This window comes from Pelmatolapia mariae, linkage group LG2, assembly GCF_036321145.2.
Source record: "Pelmatolapia mariae isolate MD_Pm_ZW linkage group LG2, Pm_UMD_F_2, whole genome shotgun sequence".
In the NCBI taxonomy this organism is placed as follows: Eukaryota; Metazoa; Chordata; class Actinopteri; order Cichliformes; family Cichlidae; genus Pelmatolapia; species Pelmatolapia mariae.
This window is the reverse complement of record NC_086228.1, coordinates 27,564,789-27,592,701: the sequence shown is the minus strand read 5'-3', so window position 1 is coordinate 27,592,701 and position 27,913 is coordinate 27,564,789. Positions and strand designations below refer to the sequence as shown.

At 40.0% G+C, this 27,913-nt stretch overlaps 4 protein-coding genes across 8 annotated transcripts; all 4 read left to right on the top strand.

Annotated features, from left to right (window-relative positions):
* The first annotated feature begins 11 nt into the window (after nt 1-11).
* On the top strand, nt 12-27,878 carry LOC134644875 (protocadherin alpha-C2-like). Of its 5 annotated transcripts, none has more exons than XM_063498019.1 (3): nt 12-2,707; nt 23,940-23,975; nt 25,936-27,877. In XM_063498019.1, the coding sequence occupies exons 1-2, from the start codon at nt 221-223 to the stop codon at nt 23,949-23,951; spliced, it is 2,499 nt and encodes an 832-aa protein (XP_063354089.1). In that variant the 5' UTR covers nt 12-220; the 3' UTR covers nt 23,952-23,975; nt 25,936-27,877. The 5 variants fall into 5 exon arrangements, with proteins under 5 accessions (XP_063354089.1, XP_063354081.1, XP_063354115.1 ...); XM_063498045.1 differs by lacking the exon at nt 12-2,707 and adding an exon at nt 3,047-5,672 and having other exon boundaries at nt 25,936-27,878; XM_063498037.1 differs by lacking the exon at nt 12-2,707 and adding an exon at nt 18,689-22,976 and having other exon boundaries at nt 25,936-27,876.
* On the top strand, nt 6,259-8,919 carry LOC134636778 (protocadherin alpha-C2-like). The gene has a single exon (XM_063486954.1). The coding sequence runs from the start codon at nt 6,481-6,483 to the stop codon at nt 8,902-8,904; it is 2,424 nt and encodes an 807-aa protein (XP_063343024.1). The 5' UTR covers nt 6,259-6,480; the 3' UTR covers nt 8,905-8,919.
* On the top strand, nt 9,170-11,991 carry LOC134636771 (protocadherin alpha-C2-like). The gene has a single exon (XM_063486940.1). It carries the CDS (start codon nt 9,466-9,468, stop codon nt 11,875-11,877), a length of 2,412 nt encoding a protein of 803 aa, XP_063343010.1. The 5' UTR covers nt 9,170-9,465; the 3' UTR covers nt 11,878-11,991.
* On the top strand, nt 12,600-15,280 carry LOC134644910 (protocadherin alpha-C2-like). Its single transcript, XM_063498070.1, has one exon. The coding sequence runs from the start codon at nt 12,866-12,868 to the stop codon at nt 15,278-15,280; it is 2,415 nt and encodes an 804-aa protein (XP_063354140.1). The 5' UTR covers nt 12,600-12,865.
* Nucleotides 27,879-27,913: the final 35 nt, after the last annotated feature.

The window sequence follows — 27,913 nt, the reverse complement described above, 5'->3', positions numbered from 1 at the left end:
ATCATGTTCAACGTAGTTAGGAAGACCTTGTAAAATCAAAGGGGTGGCGCTATTCTATAACTAAAAAGCCAACACACAGACGTCATGTAGGAACACCGTGGTGGTCTGAGAAAAGAGATAAACAAGCGGACAGCTCCGTAGTGCTGAAGGTCCCCTCCGTGGGGCGCTGGCATTTTTTTGACAAGGAAAAGGTTGATATTGAAATGCCTGTTTGCCTGTGATGAAAGACAGACTATCAAAATTGAATATTGCTGGAATCATATACTTGATCATTCGAAGAGCAATTAACTCACTTAAAAGACGGGTTTCCAGAACAATGGGGTTCCATAAGAGGTATGTGCTGCTTGTTGTTATTTTCTCTTTTGTTCGATACACATCAGCCTCAGCGACTCATTATTCAATACCAGAAGAATTGAAAGAAGGATCCGTCGTGGCTAATCTCGCCACCGATCTCAGCCTGGATGTTAAAACACTGAATCAGAGGAAGATGCGTCTTGATATCATCGCAAACAAGAAATATCTAGATGTGAACAAAGAGACTGGTGAGCTGTATGTTGTTGAAAAGATCGACAGGGAACATATTTGCAATACCAAGTCCTCAACGTCTTGCTATCTAAGATTAGAGGTAATACTAGAAAGTCCAGTACGAATATTTAACATGGAAGTAGAAATTCTTGACATGAACGACAACGCCCCGCAATTTCGACGAGAGACTATACATTTAGACATATCTGAATCAACGCCTACAGGAGAAAGATTCTCTTTGAGCAATGCCGTTGATCCTGATGTGGGCATTAATTCAGTGAAAACGTACCATTTAAGTGAAAGTGAACAATTTACAATTGAAGTTCAGACCGGAAGAGATGGATCAAAGTTTGCGGATTTGATATTAAAACAGACATTAGATCGAGAGCAGCAGGCTGTTCATAACTTGATACTCACAGCTGTAGATGGAGGAACACCTGCTCGCTCTGGCACTGCCAGTGTTATTGTACGAGTTTTAGATACAAATGATAACGCACCCGCGTTTGAAAAAGAAAATCTTAGTGTTAAAATAATGGAAAACTCTCCGACTGGAAGTCTTGTTGTTGATCTTAATGCAACAGACTTAGATGAAGGATTAAATTCTGATATAACATATTCATACAGTTTATATACGTCAGAAAAAACACAGGACACATTTAATCTGAATCCTGCCACTGGTGAAATTACAGTTAAGGGAATACTGAACTATGAAGATTTCAGGATTTATGATATGGAAGTTATAGCTGCTGATAAAGGAGCCAGCAGTTTAACAGGACAATGCACCATAAAGATTCTAGTAGAAGACATGAATGATAATCACCCAGAAATATCAATTAAATCATTTCAGAGTCCAGTGACTGAAAACATCGAGATAGACACAGTGATAGCTGTAGTTAGTGTCAGTGATAAAGATTCAGGTGATAATGGAATAGTTGATCTTCATATTCCAGATAATATGCCTTTCAAACTGAGGGAGTCCTCTGATAACTATTATGAATTAGTAGTGTCACAGACATTAGACCGTGAGAAGGTGCCGGAATATGACATCACTTTCACTGTGACAGACAGAGGCTCTCCTCCTTTATCTGACAATGAAACTATGACTTTAGAGCTGCTGGATGTTAATGATAATGTTCCACAGTTCCCCCAGTCATTTTATACTATACGTGTCATGGAGAATAACGCACCTGGGGCCTTGCTCAGCTCACTCACTGCCTTTGACCCCGACCTCCATGAAAACCAGTATCTAGTATATTTCATAATAGAGAAGGAGATATCCAACACTTCCATGTCCATGCTGTTCTCCATCAATCCAGAGAACGGTAATCTTTATGCACTCAAAACCTTTGATTATGAGATTGAGAAGGAGTTTCTGTTCCACATCGAGGCCAGAGACTCTGGCTCTCCTCCTCTCAGCAGTAACGTGACTGTTCACATCATTATTGTGGACCAGAACGACAATGCTCCAGTCATTGTGTCTCCGTGGCGTGCACACGGCTCTGTGGTGGAGGAAAAGATCCCCAGATCCACTGATAAAGGATCCCTGGTTGCCAAGGTGATAGCCTTAGACACTGACTCTGTGCACAACTCTCGGATCACCTACCAGTTTCTACAGGTGACTGACGCCACCTTGTTCAGTCTGGACCAATACAATGGAGAGATCCGGACTATGAGGATGTTCAGTTACAGAGATCCACGCCACCAGAGACTGGTTGTTGTAGCCAAGGACAACGGAGAGCCTGCTCTCTCTGCTACAGTCACCATCAAACTGACCACAATGGAGACTGCTGTTAAAGCCTACTCTGACATGACTGAGGAGCCTCTGGAATATGACATCTTCTCAGACATCAACCTGTATTTGGTCATCGGTCTGGGCTCGGTGTCGTTTCTGCTGCTCATCACCATATTGGTCACCATCGTGATCAAGTGTCAGAAACCCAAGCCCAGCAAAGCAGCTCCTCCCTCCAGGAACAGCGTGATCAGTGAGAGGAACTCCACCATCGCAGACTCCACTCTGGTCTCCAACGATGCCTACTGGTACAGTCTGTTTCTGGCAGAGACTAGGAAAGGAAAGCTGGTGGTTAGACAGCCTCTGCCAAAAGGCTCCAGGTACATTGTGTCCAGCATACCGAGAGGGACAGGACTGACAGACACTAGTGACTCAGCAGCCTCTACTCTGCAGGTAGGAATCCAGTGTCCGCCTTTGCAGTAACTTCTGTGCTTTATAAACCTTATTATTTGTATTTGTAACATGTACAAAACAGCGGATTCTCGTTTTACATGCTAGACTTTTTCAGGTAAATAAATATAATTGACGTTGGTAAAAATGCAAAATAAAATTGCTTTATTATCAAAACTAATCTCACGAAATCTAAAATGAATAATTCAATATATGTATATATATACATATATATATATATATATTTTTTTTTTTTACTTTTTCCGCTTCCTTTAACATAGGTAAAATGTGGTGTGATATTTTCGGTGGCGCTGTTCCGTCCATAAAAGCCCAGCCCATCAACGTAGTCACAATGCTAACTACGTCTGAGCGAATCGGAAAAAGACCAAACAGCTCCGTGGCGCTGAAAGTGCGAAAACGCACTCGCAAACTTTACCGCAGCAAAAACGGTGCGATAAAATTATGTTTGAACGTGTTTAGGGTAGAAGAGGTTTCAGCGCAAATTAGTATTGCTAGAAACGTCAAATATTCCGAGTGAAGTAATATGATTCGATAGAAAACCAGGGGTCCTTTTGTAACAATGGAGTCATTGAAAAGGTACGTGCTGCTCAGTCTTTTTCTGTTTTCGATCGCTAATCCACTGTCGGCCTCCGTGACTCATTATTCAATACCAGAAGAATTGAAAGAAGGATCCGTCGTGGCTAATCTAGCCACCGATCTGACCCTGGATCTTAAAACACTGAATCAGAGGAAGATGCGTCTTGATATCATCGCGAACAAGAAATATCTGGATGTGAACAAAGAGACTGGTGAGCTGTATGTTGTTGAAAAGATCGACAGGGAATACATGTGCAATACCAAGTCCTCTTGCTATCTAAAACTAGAGGTAATACTAGAAAGCCCGTTACGAATATTTAATATAGAAATAGAAATTCTTGACATGAACGACAACGCCCCACAATTTCGAAGAGACGCCATACATCTGGATATATCCGAAGTTACAGCAAGAGGAGAGAGATTTTCTCTGAGTAATGCAGTCGATGCTGATGTTGGATCCAATTCAGTGAAAACATACTATCTGAGTGAAAGTGAATATTTTAATATAGAAGTTCAGACCGGAAGAGATGGATCGAAGTTTGCAGAATTAATTCTAACAAGGACATTAGACCGAGAGCAGCAGCCTGTTCATAACTTGATGCTCACAGCTGTAGATGGAGGAACACCCGCTCGTTCTGGCACTGCCAGTGTTATTGTTCATATTCTGGACAATAATGACAATCCACCTGCGTTTGATAAAGAAAATCTGAGTGTAAATTTAATGGAAAACTCTCCGATTGGAAGTCTTGTTGTGCATTTAAATGCAAAAGACTTAGATGAAGGATCAAATTCTGATATAACATATTCATACAGTTTATATACGTCAGAAAAAACACAGGAGACATTTAATCTGAATCCTGCCACTGGTGAAATTACAGTTAAGGGAATGCTGAACTATGAAGATTTCAGGATTTATGATATGGAAGTTATAGCTACTGATAAAGGAGCCAGCAGCTTAACAGGACAATGCACCATAAAGATTCTAATTGAAGACATGAATGATAATCACCCAGAAATATCAATTAAATCATTTCAGAGTCCAGTAACTGAAAACATCGAGTTAGACACAGTGATAGCTGTAGTTAGTGTCAGTGATAAAGATTCAGGTGATAATGGAATAGTTGATCTTCATATTCCAGATAATATGCCTTTCAAACTGAGGGAGTCCTCTGATAACTATTATGAATTAGTAGTGTCGGAGCCTTTAGACCGTGAGAAGGTGCCTGAATATGACATCACTTTCACTGTGACAGACAGAGGCTCTCCTCCTTTAACTGACAATGAAACTATGACTTTAGAGCTGCTGGATGTTAATGATAATGTCCCACAGTTCCCACAGTCATTTTATACTATACGTGTCATGGAGAATAACGCACCTGGGGCCTTGCTCAGCTCACTCACTGCCTTTGACCCCGACCTCCATGAAAACCAGTATCTAGTATATTTCATAATAGAGAAGGAGATATCCAACACCTCCATGTCCATGCTGTTCTCCATCAATCCAGAGAACGGTAATCTTTATGCACTCAAAACCTTTGATTATGAGATTGAGAAGGAGTTTCTGTTCCACATCGAGGCCAGAGACTCTGGCTCTCCTCCTCTCAGCAGTAATGTGACTGTTCACATCATTATTGTGGACCAGAACGACAATGCTCCAGTTATTGTGTCTCCGTGGCGTGCACAGGGCTCTGTGGTGGAGGAAAAGATCCCCAGATCCACTGATAAAGGATCCCTGGTTGCCAAGGTGATAGCCTTAGACAATGACTCTGTGCACAACTCTCGGATCACCTACCAGTTTCTACAGGTGATTGACGCCACCTTGTTCAGTCTGGACCAATACAATGGAGAGATCCGGACTATGAGGATGTTCAGTTACAGAGATCCACGCCACCAGAGGCTTGTTGTTGTTGCCAAGGACAACGGAGATCCTGCTCTCTCTGCTACAGTCACCATCAAACTGACCACAATGGAGACTGCTGTTAAAGCCTACTCTGACATGACTGAGGAGCCTCTGGAATATGACATCTTCTCAGACATCAACCTGTATTTGGTCATCGGTCTGGGCTCGGTGTCGTTTCTGCTGCTCATCACCATATTGGTCACCATCGTGATCAAGTGTCAGAAACCCAAGCCCAGCAAAGCAGCTCCTCCCTCCAGGAACAGCGTGATCAGTGAGAGGAACTCCACCATCGCAGACTCCACTCTGGTCTCCAACGATGCCTACTGGTACAGTCTGTTTCTAGCAGAGACCAGGAAAGGAAAGCTGGTGGTTAGACAGCCTCTGCCAAAGGGCTCCAGGTACATTGTGTCCAGCATACCGAGAGGGACAGGACTGACAGACACTAGTAACTCAGCAGCTTCTACTCTGCAGGTGAGGCAGTTTTTTGAGACACCGTGATTGGGTAGAATATCATTCAGAAAATGTTCATTTTATAACCCAGTACTAGATTAAATAGCTTTATTCCCAAGCATTAATTTTAGAAATGCTCCCTTTGTTTGAGATGCAAATCTTATTAAATGTCATCCTTATTATTCACACTCATGTTACTCTTTTATATGCAGCACAGTTCAGTGATGTCCTATCCTAAAATCTTTATTCGACATTTAGTTCCGTGTAGTTATTTAAAGCAAACTGATGAAACATACTATTTTAGGTGAAACAAACGTTTTCCCTTTTTGCAGTTTATATAAAACATTTTGGAAATGAAACGCGAGGTTTTACAGAAAATGATATGAATATAATTATTCTATGTGGTGCAGCGACCCATTCAAGTGAAAATAAAAAAGTGAAATACTCCCATGAAAACGCATCTTCCACATCAGCCGTGTAAATCATTACCAATAAACTTCCTAAGCATTTATTAGTGTTTAAGTTTAATCTCGGGCAAATTAGTAAATTATTTTTACATTAAAAAGTATTGTGTAATGGCCATTTTATTTCAGGCAGGGGCGCTGTTTCCCAATCTAACTTACTGGACAATAGTGACATCTCGATCGCACCACAGTAAAATTTTAAATAAGAGGAAGAGAACGGAAAACGAGCAGCGCCTGGTGAATTTGGATTTCAAGGATTTCCAGACACTGTACTTGCATTTTGGGGGGAAATTTAACTGACGCCTACCTCTTCTTTAAAGCCCACTTATTTTAAATTGCTTAAGAAAAAAAAGGTCGTAGTAAGAATGAAGGGTTTTGTCTGTTTTGGACACTGGAGAAGGTATGTGCTGATATTCATTCTTTTCGCTTCCAATATAAAGTACACTGCAGCTGTGACACACTACTCTGTTCCCGAGGAACTTGAAGAAGGCTCTGTTGTAGCAAATCTAGTCGGGGATTTGGGAATAGATGTGAAGACACTGGTCGAACGGAAAATGCGTCTAGAGATCATTGCAAATAGAAAATATCTGGACGTGAACAAAGAAACAGGGGAGCTGTACATTGTTGAACGAATTGACAGAGAATCTCTCTGTCCCGCTAAGACTTCATGTTATCTGAAAATGGAGGCAATAATCGAAAATCCCAAAAGAATTTTTTACATAGAATTGGAGATAATGGACATAAACGATAACGCGCCCCACTTCCGAAGAGACACCATAGATTTAGACATTTCAGAAGGGACAGAGGCTGGAGAGCGTTTTTCAGTGAGCAACGCAGTTGATCCCGATGTTGGATCGAACTCCGTGAAAGCCTACCACTTGAGTGAGAGTGATTATTTCACTATCGAAATTCAAACAGGAAGAGATGGATCAAAATTTGCTGATTTGATCCTTACAAAAAAACTAAATCGAGAGGAACGCGCTGCTCATAATTTAATTCTTACGGCCGTAGATGGCGGTATACCGCCTAGTTCAGGAACTGCTACTGTTTTTGTTCACGTTTTAGATACAAATGACAACGCCCCTAAATTTGAAGAAGACAGTTATCAGGTTAGTGTAGTGGAAAATTCTCCAGTTGGAAGTATTGTTATTCATCTTAATGCCACAGATTTAGATGAAGGCTTAAATTCAGAAATAGTATATTCATATAGTCTGTATACATCTGAAAAAACACAGGAAACCTTTAATCTAAACCCTACCACGGGTGAGATTACTGTAAAGGGGGTGTTAAATTATGAAGATTTCAGGATTTATGATATGGAAGTTATAGCTACTGATAAAGGGGTTAGTGCATTATCAGGCCAATGTAAAATTAAAATTATTGTAGAAGACATGAATGATAATCATCCACAAATTTCTATCAAGTCATTTCAAACTCCAGTCACTGAAAACATTGAATTAGACACAGTGATAGCTGTAGTTAGTGTCAGTGATAAAGATTCAGGTGATAATGGAATAGTTGATCTTCATATTCCAGATAATATGCCTTTCAAACTGAGGGAGTCCTCTGATAACTATTATGAATTAGTAGTGTCACAGACATTAGACCGTGAGAAGGTGCCAGAATATGACATCACTTTCACTGTGACAGACAGAGGCTCTCCTCCTTTATCTGACAATGAAACTATGGCTTTAGAGCTGCTGGATGTTAATGATAATGTCCCACAGTTCCCCCAGTCATTTTATACTATACGTGTCATGGAGAATAACGCACCTGGGGCCTTGCTCAGCTCACTCACTGCCTTTGACCCTGACCTCCATGAAAACCAGTATCTAGTTTATTTCATAATAGAGAAGGAGATATCCAACACCTCCATGTCTATGTTGTTCTCCATCAATCCAGAGAACGGTAATCTTTACGCACTCAAAACCTTTGATTATGAGATTGAGAAGGAGTTTCTGTTCCACATCGAGGCCAGAGACTCTGGCTCTCCTCCTCTCAGCAGTAATGTGACCGTCCACATCATTATTGTGGACCAGAACGACAATTCTCCCGTTATTGTGTCTCCGTGGCGTGCACACGGCTCTGTGGTGGAGGAAAAGATCCCCAGATCCACTGATAAAGGATCCCTGGTTGCCAAGGTGATAGCCTTAGATACAGACTCTGTGCACAACTCTCGGATCACCTACCAGTTTCTACAAGTGACTGACGCCACCTTGTTTAGTCTGGATCAATACAATGGAGAGATCCGGACTATGAGGATGTTCAGTTACAGAGATCCACGCCACCAGAGACTGGTTGTTGTAGCCAAGGACAATGGAGAGCCTGCTCTCTCTGCTACGGTCACCATCAAACTGACCACAATGGAGACTGCTGTTAAAGCCTACTCTGACATGACTGAGGAGCCTCTGGAATATGACATCTTCTCAGACATCAACCTGTATTTGGTCATCGGTCTGGGCTCGGTGTCGTTTCTGCTGCTCATCACCATATTGGTCACCATCGTGATCAAGTGTCAGAAACCCAAGCCCAGCAAAGCAGCTCCTCCCTCCAGGAACAGTGTGATCAGTGAGAGGAACTCCACCATCGCAGACTCCACTCTGGTCTCCAACGATGCCTACTGGTACAGTCTGTTTCTAGCAGAGACCAGAAAAGGAAAGCTGGTGGTTAGACAGCCTCTGCCAAAGGGCTCCAGGTACATTGTGTCCAGCATACCGAGAGGGACAGGGCTGACAGACACTAGTGACTCAGCAGCTTCTACTCTGCAGGTATGGAGAAAGAAGGAGTGAGATTTTTACACTTAACATTTCTATGGTTTTACTTCTGTTTCTCTGCTTAGTCAACACCATTAACAGTGTTTATCTATATTTTTTTAAAACCACTCAACCAAATACCAACAAGAAAACAAATTATGTGTTTATTAATGAAATTAATTGTCTTGCTGTGCTTTTGTTGGCATGTAGTAACTGCAGTTGAATGCTACAAATTATCTACATTTTAGTCAAATTAGGAGGACAGCTGTAGGAGCAACGACACTAATAACTATAACAACTACCTTTGTAAAGCATATCAGCATTATACTTTCGAACTCGGTTAATTCAACCGAGAGATAACACAACGCGTCGCTCTTTACCACAAAAAGAAAAATCAGGTCCACGTGACATCACCATCCAGATAACCGAGGAAAGTAACAGAACCTCCATTTTTACATGGCTCTTTCTTCTAGCAGCCCGAGGTCATAGTACATAACCTCTTTGTTGATTTTCATAGAGGTCTGCTTTCTTGGAACCGAGACATCGATTTTGCGCATACAGAGGCGTTTTATTTGTGAACGAGACGAACTAATAATCATGGATTTTAAATTATGTCATCGCTCTGGGATGAGGTACGTGTCGATGCTCATTTTTTTCTGTGTGGCCGTCTCCGTTATATCTGCTGTTACACACTACTCAATCCCCGAAGAGATGGAACAAGGTTCCGTGGTCGCTAATCTAGCATTGGATTTGGGTCTGGACGCAAAATCACTGGGTAGACGCAACATGAGACTGGATGTCATCGCCAATAAGCGATATCTTGAAATCAATAAAGACACAGGAGAGTTATTTGTTTCTGAAAAGATTGACCGTGAATACATATGTAACAGCAAGAATCCATCGTGTTTTCTTAAAATGGATGTAACGATCGAAAATCCAATTCGTCTGTTCAACATTGAGGTTGAAATAATGGACATCAATGACAATGCGCCTTTTTTTCGTAGAGACACGATGCATTTAGATATATCCGAATCGACCTCACCAGGGGAGCGCTTTTCCCTACCTAATGCTGTGGATCCCGATTTCGGTTCAAATTCAGTAAAAAATTACCATCTGAGTGAAAATCAACACTTTGCGCTTGAAATTCAGACCGGGAGAGATGGTTCAAAGTTTGCAGACTTGATTTTGAAAACATCTTTAGACAGGGAGAAGCAGGCTGTTCATAATCTAATACTCACTGCTGTGGACGGTGGAGTCCCCACCCGCACAGGTACAGCCAGCATCATTGTTCGAGTGCTTGATGTCAACGACAACGCCCCTTCTTTTGAAAAAGCAAAATATGTCGTAGATGTGGTGGAAAACTCTCCAACTGGGAGTCTAGTAATTAAACTGAATGCCACTGATTTAGATGAAGGATCCAATTCTGAGATTGTTTATTCATACAGTTTGTATACATCAGAAAGGACCCAAAAGATGTTTAATCTCAATCCAGAAAATGGTGAGATCAGAGTCAAAGAAATGATAAATTATGAAGATTTAAAACTTTATGAAATGGAAGTTATAGCCAGTGATAAGGGACCTAACTCATTATCTGGACAGTGTAAACTTACAATACAGGTGACAGATATGAATGATAATCACCCAGAAATTTCCATTAAGTCATTTCAAAGCCCAATAAAAGAAGACACACCCACAGACACAGTGATAGCTGTAGTTAGTGTCAGTGATAAAGATTCAGGTGATAATGGAATAGTTGATCTTCATATACCAGATAATATGCCTTTCAAACTGAGGGAGTCCTCTGATAACTATTTTGAATTAGTAGTGTCACAGACATTAGACCGTGAGAAGGTGCCAGAATATGACATCACTTTCACTGTGACAGACAGAGGCTCTCCTCCTTTATCTGACAATGAAACTATGGCTTTAGAGCTGCTGGATGTTAATGACAATGTCCCACAGTTCCCCCAGTCATTTTATACTATACGTGTCATGGAGAATAATGCACCTGGGGCCTTGCTCAGCTCACTCACTGCCTTTGACCCAGACCTCCATGAAAACCAGTATCTAGTTTATTTCATAATAGAGAGGGAGATATCCAACACTTCCATGTCTATGCTGTTCTCCATCAATCCAGAGAACGGTAATCTTTACGCACTCAAAACCTTTGATTATGAGATTGAGAAGGAGTTTCTGTTCCACATCGAGGCCAGAGACTCTGGCTCTCCTCCTCTCAGCAGTAACGTGACCGTCCACATCATTATTGTGGACCAGAACGACAATGCTCCAGTTATTGTGTCTCCGTGGCGTGCACAGGGCTCTGTGGTGGAGGAAAAGATCCCCAGATCCACTGATAAAGGATCCCTGATTGCAAAGGTGATAGCCTTAGACACTGACTCTGTGCACAACTCTCGGATCACCTACCAGTTTCTACAAGTGACTGACGCCACCTTGTTTAGCCTTGATCAATACAACGGAGAGATCCGGACTATGAGGATGTTCAGTTACAGAGATTCACGCCACCAGAGACTTGTTGTTGTTGCCAAGGACAATGGAGAGCCTGCTCTCTCTGCTACAGTCACCATCAAACTGACCACAATGGAGACTGCTGTTAAAGCCTACTCTGACATGACTGAGGAGCCTCTGGAATATGACATCTTCTCAGACATCAACCTGTATTTGGTTATCGGTCTGGGCTCGGTGTCATTTCTGCTGCTCATCACCATATTGGTCACCATCGTGATCAAGTGTCAGAAACCCAAGCCCAGCAAAGCAGCTCCTCCCTCCAGGAACAGTGTGATCAGTGAGAGGAACTCCACCATCGCAGACTCCACTCTGGTCTCCAACGATGCCTACTGGTACAGTCTGTTTCTAGCAGAGACCAGGAAAGGAAAGCTGGTGGTTAGACAGCCTCTGCCAAAGGGCTCCAGGTACATTGTGTCCAGCATACCGAGAGGGACAGGGCTGACAGACACTAGTGACTCAGCAGCTTCTACTCTGCAGGTATGACAAAAAAGGCACTTAAAGACACTTTCAGCACATATATATAAATCTTTTGTTGCACTTTTATGAAATATAGGCATTAAGGAACATGTTGAACAGAAAATTTCAGAATTTCATTTCTTTTCTTAAAACTTTGAAATGTTAAAAACCGCAGCTATGTCGTCTTTTTAGCACCCAAAGGTGCATCTATTGTGTATAGAAAAAACTTCCAAAACTTATAGCTTTAAATTTTAGAAATTTGCACTGAGACATACTGTCTTCATTCTGATTCTGGTTAAAGCTGTCATTTAGATATAAGTTGAGCATTATCAAATTTATTTTTAGTAAGAGTTGATATTTATAACCTTTGCATTTTTGGATAGCACTTAAACATGGATGGATTATAATAATTTCTCGAAATTTAACTAAATGAATTCCAGAGGTCCATCACTTACACCAGAAAGTCATATTAAATTGTTTGGATTGTATTTTTCAGAAGTCGCTGATTGAAAGCCTAATACAGAGTCACTTGTTGTGTCTTTATGTTTTACATGATGCAATTTAGCCTAAGTTTAAATAAAATTATATATCATTATAACAAACAGGAAGAATAAAAACTACAGTGAGAAAACAGAATAAAGAGGAAGTATATTCGCAGTATGAAATTCAAATCTTAAAGCAGGCAAAAACATGATTAAAGTATTTCATAATATTATTTTTTTTTGTTTTTATTAAAAATACATTTCTAGTTGGTTACGACTCGGAAAAATTCTCTAAATACTGTTGATGTCGCTGCTCTTCAGTAAAACCTAATCACATGTGACGTCATAATTCTCACGATACTTCATTGTAGGCGTTGTAGACGGCATATTTACACCAGGCTCGGAAGACAGCGGCATAAAGATATTTTCTACAGAAATTACCGTGTTGCCTTTCGTCAGAGATTTGAGGATTATTTCACCTTGTCTGAACATAGAAGAAATTACAAGATTTTAAATACGCATTCTTTTCCTCAATGGCTCACCGTAATCTCAAGTGTTCCCGAAGATGGTATGTCTCAGTATTTCTTTTTCTTTATCCCATCATGAATCCGATATCGACAGTCACCCATTATTCGGTTCCCGAAGAAATGGACGAAGGTTCTGTTGTTGCGAATTTAGCAACAGATTTGGGTTTAGATACAAGAAGTCTGAGTAACAGAAAAATGCGCGTTGACGTTGTAGGCAATAAAAAATATCTTGACATCAAAAAGGACACAGGAGAGCTCTTTATTCTGGAAAGGATAGACAGAGAGTTCTTATGTCCTCTAAAGACCACCACGTCTTGCTTTCTTAAATTAGACGCTTCCGTTGAGAATCCAGTGCGAATGTTTAACATTGAAGTGGAAATCGTGGACATTAATGACAACGCTCCACATTTTCGAAGGGGGACGATGCATTTGGACATTTCTGAATCGAGTCCAGTGGGGGAGAGATTCTCACTGAATAATGCTGCAGACCCAGATGTCGGAACAAATTCTGTGAAAAATTACCATCTGAGCTCAAGTGAACATTTCTCAGTTGAAATTCAGACCGGGAGAGACGGAACAAAGTTTGCAGACTTGATTTTGAAAACATATTTAGACAGGGAGAAGCAGGCTGTTCATAATCTAATACTCACTGCTGTGGACGGTGGAGTTCCCACCCGCACAGGTACAGCCAGCATCATTGTTCGCGTGCTTGATGTCAACGACAACGCCCCTTCTTTTGAAAAAGCAAAATATGTCGTAGATGTGATGGAAAACTCTCCAATTGGGAGTCTAGTAATTAAACTGAATGCCAGTGATTTAGATGAAGGATCCAATTCTGAGATTGTTTATTCATACAGTTTGTATACATCAGAAAGGACCCAAAAGATGTTTAACCTGAATCCAGAAAATGGTGAGATCAGAGTCAAAGAGATGATAAATTATGAAGATTTAAAACTTTATGAAATGGAAATTATAGCAAGTGATAAGGGACCTAACTCATTATCTGGACAGTGTAAACTTACAATACAGGTGACAGATATGAATGATAATCACCCAGAAATTTCCATTAAGTCATTTCAAAGCCCAATAAAAGAAGACACACCCACAGACACAGTGATAGCTGTAGTTAGTGTCAGTGATAAAGATTCAGGTGATAATGGAATAGTTGATCTTCATATTCCAGATAATATGCCTTTCAAACTGAGGGAGTCCTCTGATAACTATTATGAATTAGTAGTGTCGGAGCCATTAGACCGTGAGAAGGTGCCAGAATATGACATCACTTTCACTGTGACAGACAGAGGCTCTCCTCCTTTATCTGACAATGAAACTATGACTTTGGAGCTGCTGGATGTTAATGACAATGTCCCACAGTTCCCCCAGTCATTTTATACTATACGTGTCATGGAGAATAACGCACCTGGGGCCTTGCTCAGCTCACTCACTGCCTTTGACCCCGACCTCCATGAAAACCAGTATCTAGTTTATTTCATAATAGAGAGGGAGATATCCAACACTTCCATGTCTATGCTGTTCTCCATCAATCCAGAGAACGGTAATCTTTACGCACTCAAAACCTTTGATTATGAGATTGAGAAGGAGTTTCTGTTCCACATCGAGGCCAGAGACTCTGGCTCTCCTCCTCTCAGCAGTAACGTGACCGTCCACATCATTATTGTGGACCAGAACGACAATGCTCCAGTTATTGTGTCTCCTTGGCGTGCACACGGCTCTGTGGTGGAGGAAAAGATCCCCAGATCCACTGATAAAGGATCCCTGATTGCAAAGGTGATAGCCTTAGACAATGACTCTGTGCACAACTCTCGGATCACCTACCAGTTTCTACAAGTGACTGACGCCACCTTGTTTAGCCTTGATCAATACAACGGAGAGATCCGGACTATGAGGATGTTCAGTTACAGAGATTCACGCCACCAGAGACTTGTTGTTGTTGCCAAGGACAATGGAGAGCCTGCTCTCTCTGCTACAGTCACCATCAAACTGACCACAATGGAGACTGCTGTTAAAGCCTACTCTGACATGACTGAGGAGCCTCTGGAATATGACATCTTCTCAGACATCAACCTGTATTTGGTCATCGGTCTGGGCTCGGTGTCATTTCTGCTGCTCATCACCATATTGGTCACCATCGTGATCAAGTGTCAGAAACCCAAGCCCAGCAAAGCAGCTCCTCCCTCCAGGAACAGTGTGATCAGTGAGAGGAACTCCACCATCGCAGACTCCACTCTGGTCTCCAACGATGCCTACTGGTACAGTCTGTTTCTAGCAGAGACCAGGAAAGGAAAGCTGGTGGTTAGACAGCCTCTGCCAAAGGGCTCCAGGTACATTGTGTCCAGCATACCGAGAGGGACAGGGCTGACAGACACTAGTGACTCAGCAGCTTCTACTCTGCAGGTATGACAAAAAAGGCACTTAAAGACACTTTCAGCACATATATATAAATCTTTTGTTGCACTTTTATGAAATATAGGCATTAAGGAACATGTTGAACAGAAAATTTCAGAATTTCTTTTCTTTTCTTAAAACTTTGAAATGTTAAAAACCGCAGTTATGTCGTCTTTTTAGCACCCAAAGGTATATCTATTGTGTATAGAAAAAACTTCCAAAACTTATAGCTTTAAATTTTAGAAATTTGCACTGAGACATACTGTCTTCATTCTGATTCTGGTCAAAGCTGTCATTTAGGTATAAATTGAGCATTATCAAATTTATTTTTACTAAGAGTTGATATTTATAACCTTTGCATTTTTTGGATAGCACTTAAATATGGATGGATTATAATAATTTCTCGAAATTTAACTAAATGAATTCCAGAGGTCCATCACTTACACCAGAAAGTCATATTAAATTGTTTGGATTGTATTTTTCAGAAGTCGCTGATTGAAAGCCTAATACAGAGTCACTTGTTGTGTCTTTATGTTTTACATGATGCAATTTAGCCTATGTTTAAATAAAATTATATATCATTATAACAAACAGGAAAAATAAAAACTACAGTGAGAAAACAGAATAAAGAGGAAGTATATTCGCAGTATGAAATTCAAATCTTAAAGCAGGCAAAAACATGATTAAAGTATTTCATAATATTATTGTTTTTTGTTTTTATTAAAAATACATTTCTAGTTGGTTACGACTCGGAAAAATTCTCTAAATACTGTTGATGTCGCTGCTCTTCAGTAAAACCTAATCACATGTGACGTCATAATTCTCACGATACTTCATTGTAGGCGTTGTAGACGGCATATTTACACCAGGCTCGGAAGACAGCGGCATAAAGATATTTTCTACAGAAATTACCGTGTTGCCTTTCGTCAGAGATTTGAGGATTATTTCACCTTGTTTGAACATAGAAGAAATTACAAGATTTTAAATACGCATTCTTTTCCTCAATGGCTCACCGTAATCTCAAGTGTTCCCGAAGATGGTATGTCTCAGTATTTCTTTTTCTTTTTCCCATCATGAATCCGGTATCGACAGTCACCCATTATTCGGTTCCCGAAGAAATGGACGAAGGTTCTGTTGTTGCGAATTTAGCAACAGATTTGGGTTTAGATACAAGAAGTCTGAGTAACAGAAAAATGCGCGTTGACGTTGTAGGCAATAAAAAATATCTTGACATCAAAAAAGACACAGGAGAGCTCTTTATTCTGGAAAGGATAGACAGAGAGTTCTTATGTCCTCTAAAGACCGCCACGTCTTGCTTTCTTAAATTAGACGCTTCCGTTGAGAATCCAGTGCGAATGTTTAACATTGAAGTGGAAATCGTGGACATTAATGACAACGCTCCACATTTTCGAAGGGGGACGATGCATTTGGACATTTCTGAATCGAGTCCAGTGGGGGAGAGATTCTCACTGAATAATGCTGCAGACCCAGATGTCGGAACAAATTCTGTGAAAAATTACCATCTGAGCTCAAGTGAACATTTCTCAGTTGAAATTCAGACCGGGAGAGACGGGACAAAGTTTGCAGACTTGATTTTGAAAACATCTTTAGACAGGGAGAAGCAGGCTGTTCATAATCTAATACTCACTGCTGTGGACGGTGGAGTTCCCACCCGCACAGGTACAGCCAGCATCATTGTTCGCGTGCTTGATGTCAACGACAACGCCCCTTCTTTTGAAAAAGCAAAATATGTCGTAGATGTGATGGAAAACTCTCCAATTGGGAGTCTAGTAATTAAACTGAATGCCACTGATTTAGATGAAGGATCCAATTCTGAGATTGTTTATTCATACAGTTTGTATACATCAGAAAGGACCCAAAAGATGTTTAACCTGAATCCAGAAAATGGTGAGATCAGAGTCAAAGAGATGATAAATTATGAAGATTTAAAACTTTATGAAATGGAAATTATAGCCAGTGATAAGGGACCTAACTCATTATCTGGACAGTGTAAACTTACAATACAGGTGACAGATATGAATGATAATCACCCAGAAATTTCCATTAAGTCATTTCAAAGCCCAATAAAAGAAGACACACCCACAGACACAGTGATAGCTGTAGTTAGTGTCAGTGATAAAGATTCAGGTGATAATGGAATAGTTGATCTTCATATACCAGATAATATGCCTTTCAAACTGAGGGAGTCCTCTGATAACTATTATGAATTAGTAGTGTCACAGACATTAGACCGTGAGAAGGTGCCAGAATATGACATCACTTTCACTGTGACAGACAGAGGCTCTCCTCCTTTATCTGACAATGAAACTATGGCTTTAGAGCTGCTGGATGTTAATGATAATGTCCCACAGTTCCCCCAGTCATTTTATACTATACGTGTCATGGAGAATAACGCACCTGGGGCCTTGCTCAGCTCACTCACTGCCTTTGACCCCGACCTCCATGAAAACCAGTATCTAGTTTATTTCATAATAGAGAGGGAGATATCCAACACTTCCATGTCTATGCTGTTCTCCATCAATCCAGAGAACGGTAATCTTTACGCACTCAAAACCTTTGATTATGAGATTGAGAAGGAGTTTCTGTTCCACATCGAGGCCAGAGACTCTGGCTCTCCTCCTCTCAGCAGTAATGTGACCGTCCACATCATTATTGTGGACCAGAACGACAATGCTCCAGTCATTGTGTCTCCGTGGCGTGCACACGGCTCTGTGGTGGAGGAAAAGATCCCCAGATCCACTGATAAAGGATCCCTGATTGCAAAGGTGATAGCGTTAGATACAGACTCTGTGCACAACTCTCGGATCACCTACCAGTTTCTACAGGTGACTGACGCCACCTTGTTCAGTCTGGACCAATACAATGGAGAGATCCGGACTATGAGGATGTTCAGTTACAGAGATCCACGCCACCAGAGACTGGTTGTTGTAGCCAAGGACAATGGAGAGCCTGCTCTCTCTGCTACAGTCACCATCAAGCTGACCACAATGGAGACTGCTGTTAAAGCCTACTCTGACATGACTGAGGAGCCTCTGGAATATGACATCTTCTCAGACATCAACCTGTATTTGGTCATCGGTCTGGGCTCGGTGTCATTTCTGCTGCTCATCACCATATTGGTCACCATCGTGATCAAGTGTCAGAAACCCAAGCCCAGCAAAGCAGCTCCTCCCTCCAGGAACAGTGTGATCAGTGAGAGGAACTCCACCATCGCAGACTCCACTCTGGTCTCCAACGATGCCTACTGGTACAGTCTGTTTCTAGCAGAGACCAGGAAAGGAAAGCTGGTGGTTAGACAGCCTCTGCCAAAGGGCTCCAGGTACATTGTGTCCAGCATACCAAGAGGGACAGGGCTGACAGACACTAGTGACTCAGCTGCTTCTACTCTGCAGGTATGGGAAAAGTTTACATTCAGCATTTTTTTATACTGATGTACTCTGTCAATGTCCACCCCTCCGCTTACAAGTGATTAGTGTTGGACTAAATCATTAATTCAGTTTTGGAATTTGAATCCATCCCAGTCCAGTCAGTTTACTTAAATCTACCTACCTCTATTTGTTTTTTAATTTCTATATTTGGTGTTTGGGTCAATAAGCAAATCAGAGATTCTCTCCATCGTCATTAATGTGATCAAAGGAATAACTTTGTTAATCTGACTAGATATCTGCTAATGGAATATTTGTTGGGAAGAATGAAAAATAGCTTATTGTTCAACTGTACATTTTGTGTGTTCAGTTTTTTTTAAAGAATTACACCCAAAACATGTAACAAATGAAGATGAGAGAGTAAGAGTATACAAACGTTGTCTAAAAAGAAAAATTAGACATGTTTTGAGGAAATTAAATGTGCCATAAATATGATATTTACATTTTGTTTAAATACTTGAAATATTCTGACCATATAGCAAACACCTCATGGTGAAACCTGTCGACTATGATTTTTGGGAGGAAACTTCTACACAGTATAAATGCAGAACCACAGAGACTTACAAATGAGCCTATGTGAGAACTGAGTTTTTAAGTAGGCTGTGCCAATAGAGGTAAGGTCCAAAACTTAGAAACACTGCAAATAGAGTGCATAAAACCACAGACAGTAACATGCCCTCCCCCCCCCAAAAAAAAAGAAAAGATAAGAAAATATTACATAGTCAGTTCAAGCGTTCAAATAAATATGTTAATAATCGAGCATACACAAACATTTAAGAACGAAAACCTACATAAACTACAAAAATACAGACATGCTTGGTGTGTTTGTTTAGTTTTGTTGACTGGTCTGATCACTAACTGGCACTTACTTTTCTGTACTTGGCTGAAATTATTCTTATTCTTATTTTTATTGTTATTATTATTATTATTATTATTATTATTATTATTATTATTATTATTATCTTAACTCTTTCCATTGTCTCTTTGAGTGCACACTATATCGATTAGCTTGCCTAAATTTTATGTGTAAAGTAGTAGGCAGGCATTGTGTACCTTGCCAATAGCGAGAGCAAACAGTCTTTAGGTGAGTGTGATACAGACCCGGGTGATGCATACAGTTTATTAAATCGCAATAAAGTTTTATGGCACAAAATATGTAATATAATTTTAGCGCCGTTTCAAAAATAGATGTGTCTTGCAATTTAACCGGCCTTTATATCATTCCTTAGGCACTGAAAACAGACAGAAAAGACGGGAAAATCGGTAGCACATCATAACAGAGTAACCGCCATTCGCAATGCGCAGTGATACATTTGATGTCATTACTTGTCCAGTACTGTTTCACGCATCAGCACAGGAAACCTCGCACTTCGCCAGGCAAACGGGATACTGTGTTACAAACTCGCTGTTTTCTTCATGGTAATTGCGTAATAAAGAAAAAAAGTGCATGAAGAAATGGAAATATGCCGAAAACTGGGAAGTACTTCGCGTGCAATCACTAATTCACGTCCCAGTTCGCATCAGCAACTTCTTAAACGGGAATTGAGATGCCCTGATTCTGTTGTTATTTAATGAAAACAACTGTATTTTATTTTTATGTTTTTTTTTTTTTGAAAAAGTTGCACAATTGTTTCCGTCGCTGTTTTGCAGAAAAACACACCCATTAATGAGGTCATCGATTTCACGTAAATTTATTGGAGGAAGGAGAGTAGGTGGTCCCATTTAAAATGTACGTCACTCGTGAGGAAGAAACATTTTCTCTGGTGATGTCCGTTTCGTGTGTTTAGTCAACAAGAGGACGATTTACCTGCGTTTCCGCACATTTCAAGGTGTTTCAGAGTTACGGAAGCTTCACGATGATGCACCATCTCAAACAGTCATGCGGGACAGGGTACGTTTCCCTGAGTTTCTTTCTTTCTGCTATCGTGAATACTGCGTCTTCAATCACCCATTATTCTATTCCTGAAGAAATGGAGGAAGGTTCTGTTGTTGCAAATTTAGCAACCGACCTGAGGTTAGATGTGAAGACGCTGAATGAAAGAAAAATGCGCGTGGACGTAGTAGCTAACAAAAAATACCTCGACATTAACAAGGTAACGGGGGAGCTGTTCATTTTAGAAAGGATTGACCGTGAGTTTTTCTGTCCATCGAAGACAACATCATACTGCGTTCTTAAATTAGACGCTACTATCGAGAATCCAGTGCGAATGTTTAATATTGAGGTGGAAATAACGGACATTAATGACAACGCTCCACATTTTCGGAGGGGGACGATGCATTTGGACATTTCTGAATCGAGTCCAGTGGGGGAGAGATTCTCACTGAATAATGCTGCAGACCCAGATGTCGGAACAAATTCTGTGAAAAATTACCATCTGAGCTCAAGTGAACATTTCTCAGTTGAAATTCAGACCGGGAGAGACGGGACAAAGTTTGCAGACTTGATTTTAAAAAAACCTTTAGATAGGGAGAAGCAGGCTGTTCATAATCTAATACTCACTGCTGTGGACGGTGGAGTTCCCACCCGCACAGGTACAGCCAGCATCATTGTTCGCGTGCTTGATGTCAACGACAACGCCCCTTCTTTTGAAAAAGCAAAATATGTCGTAGATGTGGTGGAAAACTCTCCAATTGGCAGTCTAGTAATTAAACTGAATGCCACTGATTTAGATGAAGGATCCAATTCTGAGATTGTTTATTCATACAGTTTGTATACATCAGAAAGGACCCAAAAGATGTTTAACCTGAATCCAGAAAATGGTGAGATCAGAGTCAAAGAGATGATAAATTATGAAGATTTAAAACTTTATGAAATGGAAATTATAGCCAGTGATAAGGGACCTAACTCATTATCTGGACAGTGTAAACTTACAATACAGGTGACAGATATGAATGATAATCACCCAGAAATATCAATTAAATCATTTCAAAGCCCAATAAAAGAAGACACACCCACGGACACAGTGATAGCTGTAGTTAGTGTCAGTGATAAAGATTCAGGTGATAATGGAATAGTTGATCTTCATATTCCAGATAATATGCCTTTCAAACTGAGGGAGTCCTCTGATAACTATTATGAATTAGTAGTGTCGGAGCCATTAGACCGTGAGAAGGTGCCAGAATATGACATCACTTTCACTGTGACAGACAGAGGCTCTCCTCCTTTATCTGACAATGAAACTATGACTTTAGAGCTGCTGGATGTTAATGACAATGTCCCACAGTTCCCCCAGTCATTTTATACTATACGTGTCATGGAGAATAACGCACCTGGGGCCTTGCTCAGCTCACTCACTGCCTTTGACCCCGACCTCCATGAAAACCAGTATCTAGTTTATTTCATAATAGAGAAGGAGATATCCAACACTTCCATGTCCATGCTGTTCTCCATCAATCCAGAGAACGGTAATCTTTACGCACTCAAAACCTTTGATTATGAGATTGAGAAGGAGTTTCTGTTCCACATTGAGGCCAGAGACTCTGGCTCTCCTCCTCTCAGCAGTAACGTGACCGTCCACATCATTATTGTGGACCAGAACGACAATGCTCCAGTCATTGTGTCTCCGTGGCGTGCACACGGCTCTGTGGTGGAGGAAAAGATCCCCAGATCCACTGATAAAGGATCCCTGATTGCAAAGGTGATAGCGTTAGATACAGACTCTGTGCACAACTCTCGGATCACCTACCAGTTTCTACAGGTGACTGACGCCACCTTGTTTAGTCTGGACCAATACAACGGAGAGATCCGGACTATGAGGATGTTCAGTTACAGAGATCCACGCCACCAGAGACTTGTTGTTGTAGCCAAGGACAATGGAGAGCCTGCTCTCTCTGCTACAGTCACCATCAAGCTGACCACAATGGAGACTGCTGTTAAAGCCTACTCTGACATGACTGAGGAGCCTCTGGAATATGACATCTTCTCAGACATCAACCTGTATTTGGTCATCGGTCTGGGCTCGGTGTCGTTTCTGCTGCTCATCACCATATTGGTCACCATCGTGATCAAGTGTCAGAAACCCAAGCCCAGCAAAGCAGCTCCTCCCTCCAGGAACAGTGTGATCAGTGAGAGGAACTCCACCATCGCAGACTCCACTCTGGTCTCTAACGATGCCTACTGGTACAGTCTGTTTCTAGCAGAGACCAGGAAAGGAAAGCTGGTGGTTAGACAGCCTCTGCCAAAGGGCTCCAGGTACATTGTGTCCAGCATACCGAGAGGGACAGGACTGACAGACACTAGTGACTCAGCAGCTTCTACTCTGCAGGTATAGGTCTTTAATGTTTTTGCATTTTCAACAAACTCTTTTTAAAAAAGGATACCTACTACTTATTACAATTTCTTGTTTAACAAACTTCAAAGTGAAAAAAAACATGTAAACCTTTAATCGCTGGTACATACTTGAAATATCTGCAATGGAAATGTTTTTCTCTTTGCATGAGAGACTTTACAACCGTTAGAAAATGACTACAGATTAAAAAATGCCAACAATAATGTTTCACATGTGTGAAACCCAAATATGTTTTTGCTCTGGTGTCAATGTGTTTAGTTTTATGTTAACTGGTCACAGGCACATGAGCAAAGGCACACGAGTCAAATAAGATTTATTTTAAAACAAACAGGAGAAATGTATTTTGAGATCAGATAGGAGTGTGACTTTGTTTGCAGGTTTAGAAAGAGTTATATTGTCCTTACTATTTTCTTTTGTTTGTTTGTTTTTTGCTGTTGATGACATGACCTTTCAACATGAAGAAGATACAGAATATGAGATTGCTGGTCATCAGAACAACTTCAAACTTAAGTCTGCACTATGTTTGCAGGAAACTATGACCTTAGGGCAGGCACTTCATCTCCAGTAGTTGAGATGAACAGGTTTTGAGAGAAGAAACAGAAATCTCTTAATTTATTGGTTAGAATAAATAACCTAAATATGATACAATTTTGCCATTATTCTATGTCATATCTGTCTGTCTGTCTTTCTTTCTTGGTAAGTATGGTACTCTAAATGTAAAACTGTGTTTTGACCTACTTCTGTAGCACACATTGTAACAGTATTCCCTTCTAAGGTTCACACTAACCACGCTTATTCTGTTAAATTTATAAGTCATAACATTCAGTTTATAGTGCCAACTCTGTGATCACTGGATTCATACACACATACACAAAGAATCCTTCTGTGCTTGTACTGACCTGACCACTGAATTGCTTTTTTTTTCTCCCCACTCTAAAGTACCCTAAATGAAGGAAGTCCGCTCTGCAGTTGGAGGTATGCAGAAGTCTCACTCCCCCGCCCTGGATAACTTTTCTATTAATTATTACAGAACTATTGTTTCAATTGTTTTTGTGTTTGTTTTGTTCTCGGTGGATGTTAGTATTATTCAGTGTCTTGTATTTCATTTTCTTTGAGGAGGAGATGTTTTTTTTAACTGGCTAAAGATCACTTGACTTACTTAACATTACATGCATTTTGCCACTTTTGTGTCAGCTTTAATGCTTACAGTCTCATCCATTAGGCCTAATGAAAGCTTCTTATACAGTCTAACCAGCACAGTGATTAACAGCATGCTAATATATTTGAGTACTATGTTTTCTCCCTTAATACTTTTATATTATTTTGGTGCATAAAACATTACTATCATGACCTTTATTGACCTCAGACAAGAAAAAAGATTAAACAAAAATAATCGTAATGGCTTACAGTCTTGCTTACATTTCAGCGAATACAGTCATCCAAATTAAGTAGTATTAAATTAGTATTCCTGTCATAGTCATTGCTTTTGGTGAACAAAGTGACAATCATGTTGAGAAACTAAACAAAACAAACGAAACCGAAGCAAAACAAAACAAACAAACAAAAAACCCTTCACTTCAGTCAACACTGTTGTCATTTGCTGGCTTAGGTTCTGGCCTTTGCTGTTACAGGTTTTTCTCAGTTGCTTTGGTAGATTTCTCAAAATATTTTCAACACTCTCTGCATTGAAGGTTAATTACCAAGAGCAGCACATGCATGCAGCAAAAAAACAAACAAAAAACAAACCCTACAGTGAAGAGGCTGTAACTCACTCAAAACCTATGTGAAAATTAACTTCACGTGCTAGCAAAAATACCTCTGACATCAACATGAAAAGTGTGAACCAGGGATATTTTGACCGAAGACAGTGGGTTGTTATTTCGAATTTCCTCACTTCTAGTCTTTTCCTCCAATTTATTTCACTTTGTATCAAAGTGAAAATTCTGTGTTTGTAATGAGCCACTTACATTTCCATGTAGTGTGAGGGTAAACTATGTTTTTCCTGCAATTGTCACAATATAAACTATACTAAATGGGGGGGGGGGGGGGGGGGGGACAAAACTCTGGCCCCAGGTTTTCATACTTCACATATTTTTCTGACAGTTCAGCTCCATTTAAAAAAAAAAAAAAAAGTTTAAAGTTTCATATTTGTAACATACACCTATAATAGTTTAAGATTAAAAACTATTCCACGAAGAAAAAGAATAATTTATATTGATGACAAAGACAAATACAACCCATGAACATTCAAATTGTCTAGACCTGCTGAAAGATTTACAAATTTAAAGAATAATGAAAAATTCTCCTTATGCTGTGGATAAGCAACACAGTGCTGTGAATGATTCTGTATATTGTTTTGAGAGCATTAACTCTAATTCAGGAACTGAGCCTAAGCAACTGAGAAAAACTGAAATATATGCCAAAAAAAAAAATGCCCTTAATTCAATCACTATGTTCTCAAAAGAATGATGTGTGTGCATGTCTGTTCATCCCCTAATGATCCATCACTTATATATTAGGACTATTTCCTGTTTTTGAATTTTTGTAAGTGGAATTGGGCTGTGCTGTTAAACCGGTGATTCTACTAAATGTTTCTGACTTCACAGAATGACACGTTTGAACATGAATGACACAATGTCTGTTGTAGACTGAATTGTGACCTAAATCTTTGTGCAGGAGACACGCAAAGAGAAACCGGTCACCCAGTTGCCTAGCAACCACTCTCCTTCACATAATTTTGCAGCACGGTATTCATAGATCTGCCACCTCCCCACTACATGTTCAAGGATCTGCCCAATCCCTCAACCCAGTCTGTCCTCTGCTTGAAGCCCCGTATAAGCGACAGACGTCGGCTGCATGAGATGTGTCAGTTTGCCCAGTCCCAAGTGCTCTTGTTCTTTTCTTGAAATTTGTCTAATTTTCATCTCGTTGGCAGGCATCCACAACCAGCAGCAGCAGTTCCACATAAGACCCCCATCCACCTGCAGCGTACAGGATTAACACTGACAAGAATGGCTTCACAGAGGAAAGAAGAAACCTCTAACCATATATCCCCCTCCAGGTCTGTCCTGCTGAGTCTGTAAAAACATGGCCCAGTGCTTTGTCTTTGAACCCATGAAAAGACAGTCAACAATGCATCCCTGTCCATTCAGTATGCATGATAAGACAGCATGGTTTCAACCACACTTCAACTGTCATATATTAAAAAGAAAATTTCAAGAGGAGATGCAATGAAATGGACTATCTGAAAAACTGTGCCAGTGGATATTAAAAGAAGCCACATCAAAGAGTAAAAAAGTGGACATGGAAATGTTGAAATGCCTTGAAAATACACTCTCTCTCTCTCTCTCTCTCTCTCTCGCTCTCTTCAAAAAATGAAACGCATAAGATATCATATTTTTAACTGCTCTGCTTTGTCTTGGTCCACTACAGCTTTGTTGTATGATAAATAGGGTAACTAAGGCGTGAAATAGCACAATTAACTAAACATCAGAAAAGCACCAACCTACAGTTTCAATGTATGAAATAAGAGAAAATCAGTATTTTGTAAATGTGGTAACTTTGAGTACTTTTATGTTTTGTACTTGACTTTGTGCTTTATATGTGAACTGGGCCTGAAGATACTGTATGACTTAGAGTGCTGAGAGATAAGATCAATAAGTGTACAGAACAGAAAAGATCAAGGCCTTTAGCCATTATGCCTTTAAGTTGTTTTTGCATGGAAGACTTCAAGTACTTTTGACAGCTTTAGTTATTTTATTATATTAAGCAACATTTTTGCAGTTAAGTCTCACTGTTTCACTTGATTTTTCCGAACAATATGGAAAGATTTTAATGGGACAATAATGGCAGTAAATCAGTATAACACCTTTTAATCATGATGTCCTAAGAGGTTTAGAAGATGTCAAAAAAATCTATAAAACAGCACAATGACATTGCTTTGGACTCAGAAAATGATTTAATCAAAGCCTAAATTAAAATGTGCAATGTCGCTTATTATTTATTTTATGTGCTCCTCCAGAATGAGGCTTGGATTTTAAATGCAACGTAAGTGAATACAGTGAGCCTTTAGCACTCTGTACAGTATATGCACCACAAACATGAACATGTACAGTCACCTGTCAATGTCTAGATCCAAGTTCTGGCTGTTCCTTCATTTTGATGTCTTCTGCAGTGTTTAAAACCGAAGAACCAAACATGTTCGTTTAATCCTTACACTTCAGAAACAATGTTGTTATGGTTGATTTCACTCAGTGAAAGCTGTTCTAATGTTTATCACTGACTAACTGTATGTATATGGATATGCATATGCAGCACCTTATCTAGGATACAGATATAATTCATATATAAAGTATCTCATTTGTATGTATCTATGAATATGCCTTTCATTTTCAGTACCAGTGCTTTTGCAACTTTTAATGTGAAAAAAGTGGAACTCCTGTGCCATAAGATTTATGACCCCAACTAGTATGTTTAGCACAGCTCATAAAGCATTACTTTTGAGAAGCTCAAATATCTTAAAAACATATGCAGTAAGGGCCTTTGTACAGTGGTACTTTTATGGTGCAATATATGGTAACTTGTGTAATGTGAGCTAACTGTGATCTGTGGTTTGGTCTGTAAGATTCATTAAATACGAAACAGAATAAACTAAAAGGCATTTAGTACTCATTTTGGATAGCTGGATTATTTAATAATTTTTTCAAATGTAATACATTTTAAGCAACACTCGTCTAACCATCTAACTGGATAGTATCGAGAGAGAGAGACACACACACTCGTCTGTTATAATTAAATGCATTAAAATGCCAAAGTGCAAGTTCCTCTCCCATCTTTGTAAACTTGTCAACCAACTCAGTCAAATTTCTCTACAGTAAAACCTGCTTGTATTAATGTATTAATACTTATTGAAT